The sequence below is a fragment of the Corapipo altera genome, unplaced genomic scaffold (assembly GCF_003945725.1).
Source record: "Corapipo altera isolate COAL_440 unplaced genomic scaffold, ASM394572v1 326, whole genome shotgun sequence".
NCBI lineage: Eukaryota > Metazoa > Chordata > Aves > Passeriformes > Pipridae > Corapipo > Corapipo altera.
Window position 1 is genome coordinate 264,822 of NW_020884945.1, and position 12,418 is coordinate 277,239.

At 59.8% G+C, this 12,418-nt stretch overlaps 2 protein-coding genes across 4 annotated transcripts in view; both read right to left on the minus strand.

The window, feature by feature from the left end:
• CCNB3 (cyclin B3) overlaps positions 1–230 on the minus strand; it is a 5,094-nt gene extending 4,864 nt beyond the window's left edge. For both annotated transcript variants that reach the window (XM_027662420.1, XM_027662422.1), the window contains exon 1: positions 100–230. In XM_027662420.1, coding sequence (XP_027518221.1) covers positions 100–103 — 4 coding nt within the window. In that variant the 5' untranslated portion in view covers positions 104–230. The remainder of the gene's footprint in view (positions 1–99) is intronic.
• Positions 231–3,638: 3,408 nt separating this feature from the next.
• Positions 3,639–12,233, minus strand: LOC113956194 (protein eva-1 homolog C-like). 2 transcript variants are annotated; one of them, XM_027662458.1, is made up of 8 exons: positions 11,783–12,233; positions 8,666–8,865; positions 6,708–6,831; positions 6,374–6,526; positions 6,064–6,207; positions 5,834–5,905; positions 5,419–5,508; positions 3,639–4,733 (listed from the first exon to the last, which is right to left on the minus strand). In XM_027662458.1, the coding sequence occupies exons 1-8, from the start codon at positions 11,955–11,957 to the stop codon at positions 4,348–4,350; spliced, it is 1,344 nt and encodes a 447-aa protein (XP_027518259.1). In that variant the 5' UTR covers positions 11,958–12,233; the 3' UTR covers positions 3,639–4,347. The 2 variants fall into 2 exon arrangements, with proteins under 2 accessions (XP_027518259.1, XP_027518260.1); XM_027662459.1 differs by lacking the exon at positions 5,419–5,508.
• Positions 12,234–12,418: the final 185 nt, after the last annotated feature.

The following is a 12,418-nucleotide window of genomic DNA, read 5'->3' on the forward strand; positions in this document are numbered from 1 at the left end:
CGTACCCTCACTCCCCCATTACCCGTACCCTCACTCACCCATACCCGGCCCACACTCCCCCATTACCCGCACCCTCACTCCCCCATTACCCTCACTCACCCATACCCGGCCCGCTCTCCCCGCACCGCCGGCACCGGCTCTTTCAAAAGTAGCAGTTCGGCAGCGGCCGGACCCCACTGGCCGAGCCTCGCCCAATCAGCGCGCGGGGCGGGGCCTGAGCGGCGGCCAATCGGCGGGCGCGGACGGATGCAGTTGCTAAGGGGCAGGGCGGCAGGGTTTAAAATTCAGCCCGAGCGGCCAATGGGAGGGCGGGCCCGCGGAGGGGGCGGGGCGAGCGGCCCTCTGAGCGGGCGGTGATTGGTGGGAGCGGGCGCCGTTTAAATCCCTCCCTGAGGGGCCGGAGGGGGTGTCATGGCGGCCGCGCTGGCCGGCGTGGGGGCTCCGCGGCTGCCGCCGCACTTCGGGGTTATTTAGCCTGGAGAAGAGGAGGCTCGGGAGTGATAGACCTTGTTTATCGCTCTTTACAATTCCTTGAAAGGAGGTGTAGCGAGATGGGTTTCGGTCTCTTCTCCCAGGCAACCAGCAGTAGGACAAGAGGGCACAAGCCTTAAGCAGCACCAGGGGAGGTTTAGGTTGGACATTAGGCAGAAGTTCTTCACAGAAAGGGTGATTGGGGATTGGAGTGGGACACTGGGCATTGGAAAGGGCTGCCTGTCCCTGGAGGTACTTAAGAAGAGACTGGATGAGGCACTCAGTGCCATGGTCTAGTAGACGAGGTGGTGTTGGGTCAATAGGGTTGGACTCGATGATCTCAGAGGTCTTTTCCAACCTAATTGATTCTGTGATTCTGTGAGCGACCTCTGCGGGTTTCTGAGTCCGCTGCCTCTGCCTGCAGCTGGAGCTGTGGGTCCCCCACTTTGCCCCCCACCCCTGACAGCAGGGCTGCCCTTTCTCATGGGTCTGGGGTCTCTGGTTTGGGGGACAGGGTGTGCCCCGGGTGGGCTGTGCACCTCCCGTGACCTTCGTCGGGAATGGAGGGTTCGGATCACTTGGAGAATCATAGAATGACAGAATGGTTTAGGTGTGGAAGGACCTTAAAGCGCATCCAGTTCCAACCCCTGCCATGGGCAGGGAAACCTTCCACTATCCCCGGCTGCTCCAAGCCCCGTCCAACCTGGCCGTGGACACTTCCAGGGATGGGGCAGCCACAGCTTCTCTGGGCAACCTGTGCCAGAGCCTCACCACCCTCACAGGGAAGAATCTTTTGGAATATTTTATCTAACCCTGCTCTCACTGTGGGAGGTACCGCAGGAGCAGTGCTCACGTGGTGTCCTACAGGCACAACAGACCAAGTTCAGTGGAGAGGCTCGCTGGGACCACCCCATTCAAACCGGGATCCACAGCGACCAGGACAGGGTCAAAGTTACCAAAGCACAGATCACAGTCCCTGTACTATGAGCTATATGTGATACTGGCTGCTTACCAAAGATCTGCCGAGGGTCAGAGTTCTCTGTGCCTCAAGGAGTAGCCTCGAGGGCGTCGCAGCTCTGCAGGGCACCCCTGCCATGCAGCTGGGAATGCTCAGAGAAGGCTCGCTCAAGGCTGTCATACTCATGGGATAATGTGGTTGGCTTGTAGTCAGCTTCCATGTGTCAGGAAAGGAATGCATGAGACTCCTCACACCCGCAGCTTGCTTTGTTCCTTGATAAACGAGTCTTGGAAAAGTCACCCACTTTTCATGTGTCAGTCGCATGATTGATGTTCCAAGCTCATACATTTGATGCTCACTGTATCACTCTGCTCCTTCGTGGCTTTCCAGAGAACATGTTGGAACTAGCACAGTCCTTGGCTCACGTGCCAGTGCCGTGTGGGGGTCCCGTGCCCTCAGCAGCTCTGGGGGGCCTTAGCACTGCACTGAGCTCTGGCTCAAATGAAGCCCCCACTCAGGTAAACTCAGCAGAGCTCAGTGCTACAGCAGAGGAGAGCTTCCCCCAGCCACCAGATTCCCAGAAAAACTGCAGATTCCTAGGTTTAGCCCAAGAAAATCCTTTGGTATAATCCCACACCCATGTGCTACTGTTGCTGGTGGGGCCAGTGAAGCCCTGGCCAGGGAAGCACTCCAGTGCCAGCATCTGAGGGGATTTAAACCTGCCACTCAGAGTCCATGGGGGCAGGATCAGGCACACGGCTTGGGCTGTGTTCAGGCAGCTCTGCCACGTCTCCAGCAGAAAGACCTGGGACATGGACAGCCAGGAGCACCAGAACGACTTTGGGGTGCAGCACAGCTACGGGGTGCTCACAGGGCCAGTGGGGGTTTAAACTTGGGTCCCACTGATCTTGGGTCCCTTTAGTTCCCAAAACTGGTTAAGGGCTGCTGCAGCTCCAGCCCACCCTGTGCCCTCCTTGGCCACTTGTCCTCTCCAGCCCCACCTATCCCAGTGTTGCTGCCGCTGTCCCTGGCCTGGGAGCTCTCTGAGGCTTGCTCGCTGCTGTTCTAGGATCCCTGTGGGATCTAGGTGCCTGCCTGGATCCTTATGCATGTTGGGGCAGTGTATAGCCCAGACAAAAGTACGAGTTGGATGCATACTAGCCGGGCAGAGCCAGGACAAATCCCACCGCCAATGGAAACACGGTGCATTGCCCTGTGGGGTAAGATCCTCAGCCAAACCCCCATCCAACTCTGCCCATGGCTCTGTGGGGGCTGGGGTGAGCTGCCTCCTTTGAGACAGGTCTATGTCTGCCTGTCCTGCCCAGGCTTGGCATGGGGAAGCCGGCTTTTCCAGTCTCCACGGCGCTGCTGTGCTGGTGCTCCTTGGGAGGCTCTCGGGAAACCCAGCCCTGCTGCAGGGGCTGTGACTTGCACCATATGAGCTGAAATCCCCCCCAGCGATGGGGGGTATGGGAAGAAAGATGAGGGGAGCAAGAAGTGCAAGGTGATGACGTGGGTCTGCAGCAGGAGCTGTGCCAGCTGGCACATGGAGGGAAGGCTGTGATTCTCAGCCCTGCCCATCACCAAAGGATCTGGGGGCTGGTTGGAGGTGAGAGCCCCTCAAGCTCTCCTTGGGCTCTGGCATTTCCTCAGCAAACACCCAAATCAGGCAGGATGCAAGTCCTTGGCTCCCCCTACTAGGCTCTGCTGTGTGCTCACTCAAGAGCATCTGTGCCTAGTATGTCCCTATTGTGAGGAGAGCTGGGTCACTGCTTCCATCCAGCCTCTTCCCACAGCACCACAGAGCTGCCTTTCAGAGCTGGAGCAGCCCCCAGCCCTAGCCCAGCTCCCTGGTACTGCAGCGCTGCCAAGAAATCTCTCTGCGTGGCATCTGGAGACCTTAGCTCCAGGATTATTTACCAGACAGGGAGCCTCAGGCTCAAGAGAAGCAGCAAGGACAAGGAAGCATCATTCATGGAATCCACACAGGCTGCTTCTCCCCCATTTCCCTTCCCCAGGCTGAAACCTTATCCTTTCCCATGATAAAACAGGCCCAACTTGTTGCTCCCCATGGCCCAGTGCCAGCACTGGTAGAAGCCAAGGAGCTGCTCTGCACAGGGAGGGCTGAACTTTGCCTCCTCCTTTTTTTCCTCTTTTCACTACTAATGGCCGAGGTCAGGGAGGGACATTGAGTCCAAAAGCTGTTGCATTTATTTATTGGAAAAAGCCCCAGCAAGTTAAGCCCGGGGCTTTCCTGACAGTGGGGAAAGCATGAAGGAAAGCACAGAGCAAGGCAGGGTGACAGAGTTCCTGAATGCCCTCAGGGAGGTGAGAGCCAGTGCTGTGCTGAGCTGCTCCAGCCCAGGGAGCAACTCCCCCAGGGCACCAGGGCTGCATGGCATGCACCTTGGGGGAGCTGTGCTGGGTGATGCCCCCTGTGCTTGCCCACCTGCTCCACCTGCATCCCCACCATGTCCTGGCCATTCCTGCCTCTCTATCTACGCTCCTTGAGTACAGGATGTGTTTGCAGCACCAGGGGTGGAAGCCAGCACCCAAGGAGAAATGGGAGCAAACACCCTCAGAGGGCTGAGGGTGGGCTCAGCTGAGCAGGGTTAAACACTAGAGCCACATGATGTGAGCCAAGAACAGGGAGGTTAGCTTAGGGTTAGCGGCGTGTCTGTGGCAAAGGAGCCATCCCACAGCCCCTCATCACAACCAGGGACCGCATCTCACCCCCAGGTTAGAAGTTTCCAGGCTGGTGGAGTAGTGGGCTGATGGATACACTGGAGCTGCCGTGACTCTGCTGCGGCTCGGGATGTGCAGTCACCTCACGGAGCCCAAACTCTTACGGCTCTGATGTCGGGTCCCACTGCTGAGCCTGCACCCCCTGCTGCTCCCCACCCATTTTCTTCCAGTCCTTATTTGGTGGCTGATTTGATCTTATGGATGGCATACGGGCTGGACTCCTTGGGCATCCAGATCTCCTCCCCGCCGTAGCCCTGGTGATCCACCGCTCCCTCCATGGCTGCTGTCAGCTCAGGGCTGAAGATGCTGTCAGTGGCTCGGTAGGTGCGGGTGAGGCGGCGGAAGGAGGAGTCTGAGGAGCTGTCGTCAGGAAGGTCTTCATCCTGCTCATCCCGCAGCTTGGTCCTGCCCAGCTCCGAGCTGCTCCCCAGCTCTGGGTCTTTGAGAGCCTCCCCCACCTCCTGCAGGAAGGCTGTTTTGGGGCTGATGATACACAGCAGCAGCATGAGGCCTCCTGAGACCCCGCAAAGAAAGTAGAGGCCGACTTTCTCTGGGACACCTGAGGGGAAGAGCAAGGAGACACACCAGGGTACAAACTGCTCTGCAGCCTGCAGGTTACCAGTGCCTGCAAATCCCCTCTGCCAGGCATATGGGAGTAAGAGGAGAGAAGCAGGGATGCCCTCAGCATCCGGGCTGCAGGGGTAAGACAGACTCTGCCCCAGTCATCATGAGGGTGGCACTCAGAGCCTCATCAGCACCCACCAGTGTCCCAAAATGTGCCTTTCCCCATAGAATCCCCCCCTTGGTATGTGGAGAGGCAGAGTAGGGGAAGGAATCATCTCTTCAGGAATTAAATGAGTAATTTCCTCTGGCAAGGGAAGTTTTTGCCTGCAGAGAGGTGCTCTCTATCAGTGCCTGCAGACAGGGCAGGAGGGAAGGAGACCAAATGGGTAATCTAGCCCGTTGGAAAGGGAAGATCCACAGGCAGGACCACAGCTGCACTGCAACTGCCCATGCTGAAGGTCCTCAGGCCTTGTTCAACCCCTGAGCTCCCGCCCTACCTGTCCACCCCAAACCCAGCACGGGGGCTTCGTGCCCACCTCCCTTGCGTGCCTGGAGGGGTCTGGGGTCCAGCTGCCTCTGAGATGAGCCCTGGGCTGAGTTGGGGCCATCTGGGACCTCAGTCACCCCCCAGCCTGTCCCGCTCCCCTGGGTGCTGCGTGAGACCCGGGGAGGGCACGTACCCCAAAGGTGGGCAAAAGCTGCCAGAGAGCTAGTAAAAATCATGCGGTCTTCCCGGAGCCTGGAGAACCTGGGCCCTTTGTACCAGCCACCTGCAGCGACAAGGGGGCGCAGGCTGAGACACGAGGTGCTCCTGGCTCCTTGTGGCCCAGCTGCCTGCCCTGCCTGTCCTTCTCCACACCACGCTCCATCCTTCATGGGGATGACTCCGCAGGCCCTCCTTTCCCCTGCTCCCAGCAGACCCATCTCCAGCCCCTCAGCCATGGGCATCGACCAAGGGGTGGCTTCAGCCATGGGACAGAGATGCTAGGATGGAGCTGGTATAGGGACACAGCCAGGCCATGGAAGGGCTGGTCCCCCCGAGCATGGACATGGTACCACACTGCCCGTGGTGTAACCTCCCTCCCGCCACGTTACCGTGCATGTAGTCCGAGAGCAGGAAGGGGTCTGAGGTGTCAGGGCCCACCTCCTCCAGCAGCTGCTTGGGCACTGCAAGGAGAGCACACACCAAACATCACCACCCCGCTCCTCCCCAGCAGCCCCTGTCTCCCTGAGGAGCCCTGTGCTCCCACCTGCCCGGCACGAGGTGGGCACAGCAGGCGCTCTGCCGGTGCCCCTGTGCCCCCAGCTCCGTGGGGAGTTCTCACCACAGGTGTAAGAGACTCGCAGCTGCTTCTTCATGCCGGGGAGGCACGGGTCCCCAAAGGTGGCCTCGTCAGCAGCCACGGTGCAGTTCCCCTTGCGGTGGCACTTCTTGAACACCCTGCGCAGGGCGTCTGGAGCCAAGCACTCTGCAGAGACACGAGGCATGGACCCACAGGCAGGGCTGCCTGCCCCTGTCCACCAGGCACTGGCCAGCTGGGGGCCAGGGGCACAGGTACAGCCCAGTGGTGTACTTGTGCCATACTCTCTGCATGGCTCCTGGCCCCATTTCTGTCTCGAACCATTCTGGCATACCTATATGGGGTCCCCCAGTATTCAGGGCATCACACTCGGGTTTGCCCCGCAGGAATCGTCCATAATTTGCAGAATAAATGGCCAGGATGGATTTGGGTCGGCACTGCAGCCTAAGCTTGTCATTCTCACACACGGTCTTGATCCGATGGTTCCCTGGGGAGTGACACCGCAGCGTCCCAATGCATCCTGAATCAGCTGCAGCCCCTCCCTTAGGCCAAGGGCAGGGTTGGAGGAGGGCTGTGAGGTACAAGAGCAGCCCTGCTCTCCTCTTTACCCTTTTCTGAGCAGCCAGAAAGCGCCCATGCAGCATTACCCAGACCCTGCTCCACCTCACCTGGCCGGCACTTGTAGGAAGTGATGAGGTACTTGTGCGTCCCAGGGCACGGGTCTGGCCCAAAGACTTGGCTGTGCACTGAGAACTGGCACCATTGCTTGTCCTGGCACTCAGCCAGCAGCTTCTGGGGAGCAGAGGGAAGCAGGTGTGAGGTGGGTGTGGAGCTCTGACGCTGTGCTCACCTGCTCTCCCTCGGTGCCATCACCAGGCTCAGTGAAACAGCCTCTCACCTCACAGTGGTCTCCCATGGCTACTCCTGCCTGCCTCCGATGCAAGACACCCCAGTTCCAGTGCCCGTTCCCGAACTAGTTCCTCCTGCTGCTACTGTGCCGGCACGCCAGCACCACACCACGCTGCACATCTGTAACATCTATACGGGCGTGTGCACCGACGCTGCCCCGTGCGCTCACGTCCCCGCGGCCCCTGCAATGTCCCCGCGCAGCCACAAGGTGGGGACGAGGGTTCACCCACCGCCCGGGTCCCGCCGAGGTCCCGCGGGGTGGCCGCTGTCCCCTCCTGCCCACGCAGCCAAGCCGCGGGTGGCCGCGCCGGGCCCTTGGGTGTGGCAGGAATCCCTGGGCAGCCCGGCCTAGGGTGGCTGTGGTGCTCCCTGCCCCTGCATCCACCTCCTTCCCGCAGCAGCGGCCCCGCAGCGGAGCAGAGGCTGCCGGCGGCAGGGAGCGGCTGGTTCCGACCCTCAACCCGACCCTCGCTGCCTCCTCGGCCGAGGATCCCAGCACCCAGAACGGAGACCCTTCTCATTTCTCCTTCCCCTCCTCTGTCCCTGTCCCCTCAGCCCAGCAGAGGACTGAGCCTCTCCTTGGTCTTCGCTGGCTGCCAGAAGGGAGATTCACAAAGGAAACACGATGTCTCTTTGCAGGTGTTGCCTAAACAGAGCTGAGGCTCGGCAGCAGCCCTGCTCTCTGCCCTCCATTCCTGCTCCTTCAGCAGCAGTTGGTATTCCACCCTCGTCCCAGCACGGTCCCCTGGCTGGAGCAGCTCCACCCCAGTGTGAACCAGAGCTACACAGACCTGCTCTCAGACCTGCCCTTTGGTCTCCTAATGCCTGTGCCAGGCTGTACCTTCCATCCTGCAGGGAGGGGGACCCTGATCTGAGTTTGCAGGGTGCTTCATGGGGCCAGCCTGGTACCATGCCAGCATGGTCTGGCTCTGCACTTGCAGAGCTCCCAGGACATGCAGGATGCCAGGAGGGGATATATGGCTGGAGCAGGATCAGGCAGCAAAGCCTTGAGAGCTCCCAGAGCAGGGAATTGGCCCCTCAGCTCTTTTTCCTCTTCTCCAGCTCATTCCCTTTCCCTGCAGGCAGCTGCAGCCTCTGGGTTTGCTGCAGGTTTGCGCCAGCCCTAGCAAGGAGCTGGAACAGGGGGAGAAAAGCAGCACATGAAACCGAGGGACGCAGGCATCAGCTTTGGGGAGATCCCTTCCCTTTCCTTCTGCCAACCTCTGCTTTCCTACTCTCTCCATCGAGCAGGCCCCCTTTGATCCACTTCATTAATCCACTCCCTGGGAGCTGCCAGCACGGACAGGCGCTGCTTGTGGTTGGGGAAGAGCTGAGCTCTGTGCTAACCCCAGGGGATGCACCCACAGAGCTGAGCACAGCACCTCGTGGTGTCCTGTCTCGCTTCACGAGCCCGACACCGTGGCTGCAGCACTCCTCCTCTCCCAGGACCCAGCCCCAGCTGCCAGGGCTTTCCCTGAGCCTGCTGCACCCTCAGGACGCAGCAGTGCCTCCTGCCAGGCCCCACGGCAGAACATCTCTTTCACTCTCATCTTTGAAATCTGGGAAAAGGGCCCCGCAGGTGGATGCCAATGCTGATGGCCACAACCTCCCTGGGGCGGAGGGAGTCTGTGTTGTCTGCACCCCCAGCCCGAGCAGGCAGCTCAGCGATGTGGGGACAGAGGGCTGCACAGCCCGGCCCCTGGGACCCCTCCCTTACCAGGTGGGCGGTTCCCGACGTGCACTCTGTGCTCTCCTGGGAGGCGTTGCCAGGGCTGGGGCAGAGGTTGGTGCTGGGCACACGGCGCCCGTAGAAGGCACCGAGGATGCTGATGGTGGTTTTGCGAGGGCAGACGATGAGGAGCTGCTCTCCATCGCAGGTGTGAGCAGTGTGGTTCCTCAGCACCTTGCGCAGATACCCTGGAAGGGGAAAGCGGGGTTGGCCCCGGCCAGAGGAGACACCGGGACCGCGGCAGTGGCGGCACTTGGGCTCCCGAGTGCTGGTGGCAGTGAGGATGTCTTGAGCTGGGGGTGAACAGGACCAGAGCAGGGCAGCAGCAGAGAAGATGGGCTTGCAGCAAACCTTGCATACAGCACTGCTGCCAAGGGGCTGGAAAGCAGCCTGGAATAGCTGAACTGGTTAGCAACGGGAAGCGACAGCTGAAGGCAGGATAACAGGTCAGAGAAAACATATACAGGAGAATCCCATGAGGAGCTGTCAATTGTTCAGAGAAAATCGGGCTTTTTATGGAGCCCTGGCAGGGGAACACCAAGGATAAGCCAGGGATGGTCCCCCAACGATGATCTCAGAGTCAGGGTGAGGAGGATGTACTCTGTCACAAGTCACAGGTCTGTCACAAGTCAAGCCATGAGCTGGATGAGAAAAGGGTCCAGCAGCTGCTGTGGATTCCCACAGATGGCTGGGTTGGTATGGATGAGTGTGAGCCTGGCCCCAGATCTCTGCTGGAGAAGCCCAGTGCATCTGTGTGAGCCATTCCTGGCCCACAGCCCTTTCAATGGGCACTGGCTCTTCCCTCCTTGAATTCCCATCATGGAATGCTTCTCTCTTTCAATCCTGCCTAGTTTGTGTCACACATCACTAACCCTCTTGTTTTCCCTGCAGGGAACAGTGAGGTGGGACTGTCCTGCCCATCCTCTCCAAGGGTTCAACATGCAGAGATCAGCTCAACTTGGCATCAGCTGTGCTGGGTGGGCGAGGAAGCTGTTTTAGTAACAGCTCTGCAAGTTGTCAGGTGCTCTGAGCAGGCACTGATTGCTGGAGAAGGCTGAGGAAGCAGGAAAAACTGACAAAAAAAGCTATGTGCAGGGCCCTGAGTGGAGCAATTAGCGTCTTTGAATAAAACAAAAGCAAAGGGGAAGCATCATTTTGAGGCTGGCAGGTGGGGACAGGGCAACCCGGGGCTGCTGAGTGGGTCACAGACCCCAATCCCCAGCTGTGGGGTCTTCAGAGGGACTTGCACTCCAGCCCCCCCTCTAGAGCTGGGGCCTGGGGCAGGACATGAACCCTGTCCCCCAGCCCCCAGTGTGTCAAACTCCCTCAAACCAACACAAGAAGGTGGGAGCATGAGCTCCCCCCTCTCTCCCTCTGCAAACCAGTGCCAGGCTCAGCGGCACAAAGGGCCCCTTTCACCTTCCCTGCTGCCACTAACCCTCTGGCATCTGCAGCCAGAATCACTCCCTGGGGAGTCAGTGGGTGCAGCTGGGAGCTGTCTCTGGCCCAGAGTTACTCTCTCCCTTGACATTTCTCCTCACAAGCTGGGATGAATGAGCAGGGTGCCCAGCATCCCACAAGCAAGCCCTTGATTGCTCCTCTGCATGCTGGAGGAGAAAGGAAAGGAGAAGCAGAGGAGGGTGGATGGCAGTAAACAAGGTGTTTTAGCCAGGTCGAAGCTCCAGTGCAATGCAAAGATGCTCCCTGGATGGCACAGAGCTGGATTTCTGCCCCTTAGGGTGCAGTGCCCATGAAGAGCAGACAGGACAAGCTCTGTCCAGTGATATGGTTGTCCCATCTCACTGGATGCTGGGGGCTGTGCGGGGCATGGGGCCCTGCCCAGGCTGCCAGCCCCCCTCCCCTTCATCTGTATCCCCTGCTACAGCCCCACACTTGGCAGGATCCAGGCTCCCCTGAAGATTCCAGACCCACTTGGGCCTTGACTTCTGCCTGGCACTGAATCCAAACCCACCTCCCCCAGCAGTGCTGGAGGTGGAGCTGCCCAAACCCCCTGCTGCTGGGCAGCCCCAGGCACAGAGGGCTCAGCCAAATCCTGGGGATGGTGGGGAACTCAGGGAAGAAATAGGAGAAGAAATGGGTTTCCCCAAACCCCGCCCTGCCCTGCTGTCAGCACCTGGCTGGCAGGACCGGGGGTTTGTATTTTAAAACCAAGGCTCAAACAGTGCCACAAGGACAGAGGTTTCTCCATCACACTGTTTTGGGGCAGTGAGCAGCTGTGAAGATGATTTTTTTGGGGTGGCACCACGGCAAGGAGGCTGCATGCAGACTTTGCGAGTGATTCTGGTGGCCCACTAGTGTGGCTGACCCAGTCCCTGTTGCTGTGGTTGTCCTCCTCACTGCAGCCTGCCCTGCAGCATCAGGCTGTCACCCACCCAGGCTCAGTAAAGAACAAAGAAGGTGTGTGTGGCTGTTCCCAGATGATCCCTGGGGAATGCCTGGTGCCCAGCCTGCCTGCACCAGTCCTGACAGTTCAAAGGGCTGGGGCACAAGAGATCCCAAATTTTTGTCTTGGCTACATCTCTAAGGCTCACCAACAAGGCCCTGGGGAAGAGGCTCTGGCCCTTGCTGTGTCTTGTGCCAGGGCACCCTGCAGCACCCCCACTCACAGGTGGTTTTGGCTGGGGCTGCAGCTATCAGCTCTTTCCAGGGACCAGGTACAGCTTCAGCCCATCTCTTCCCTCCACTTCTCAGAGCAGGGAAAGCACGACAGGCAGCCCTGGGTGCTCCACACACTGCCCAGCACCGAGGGCATCAGCATCGTGGTTGGGGGGGGCGGGGCTCAGCAAAGCTCAGGGACTGGCTTGATATTTTTTTCTTTGCCTTTCTGCCTCCAAACTGTCCGAGGGAGCACAACAGAGCAGGGCAGCCACTCCCTCACACACACCGCGGCTGTGGGACGTGTGCGATGTTTTTCAGATCACAGGCCTGCGTGGGGATAAAGAAATCCCAGTGTTTTGGGCAAACTCCCTCTGGCTTGCCACGGTTTAAAGCTCACTTGCCCCTACCCCACCCACCTGCTGTCGCTTCGCCCTCCCATCACACCGGCGCGGCCCCGGCATCCCCCGCCTCCCTGCCCCGACTCACCGGAGAGCTCCGGGCTGGCCTCCAGACCCACGGCCAGGCAGAGGAGGACCAGGATTGCTGCTGGCCCCACCAGCCTGGCCATGGCACAGCCGCTGTGTCCCACCAGGCAGCCTGTGCCGGCCGGGTCCGTGGTGGTGGCTGGCGGGGCTGGCACTGCGCGGGGACAATGGCTCATTTCTCTGCCCCGGGCCGGGCGGGCGCATGTGCACCCGCTCTTTGTCTGCTGCCCGGGGCCAGGGGCTGCTCGGGACGGCTGGTTCACTCTCAGCACAGGGACACCTCCCCTAGGGAGGGGACATGTTTTCAAAGGCACTCTGCGACGGGTAAGTCAGTGCCATGCCTTGGCATCACCGCTGCTGGCGGAGAAAACCGGCAGCCCCCTCCCTCCTGCCTCTGTTCCCCCTGGGCAGATGGGCAGGGCTTGGAGAGGTTTCCAAAGTGCCCCCAGCTTTCTCCCAGGCAGAAATCCGGATACATATGTGCCGTAATCTCGATCTCGGCAAATGTCCGGCCATTCACCCTGTGAGGAGGAAGGGAAAGGCTCCCTGAACTGCCTCCCAGGCGGCTGTTCCTGCAGAAGGACAAACACTCTGCCTGCACCCAACCCTGTGGGCAGGGTACCGGTCTTTGCTGCCA

Coding starts and splice junctions, on each gene's coding strand:
- LOC113956194 (XM_027662458.1), bottom strand. CDS start 11,957: ATGAGCCATTGTCCCCGCGCAGTGCCAGCCCCGCCAGCCACCACCACG. Junction 8,866..11,782: donor GGCCAGCCCGGAGCTCTCCG/GTGAGTCGGGGC, acceptor TTCCCCTTCCAG/GGTATCTGCGCAAGGTGCTG. Junction 6,208..6,373: donor TACTGGGGGACCCCATATAG/GTATGCCAGAAT, acceptor GTGTCTCTGCAG/AGTGCTTGGCTCCAGACGCC.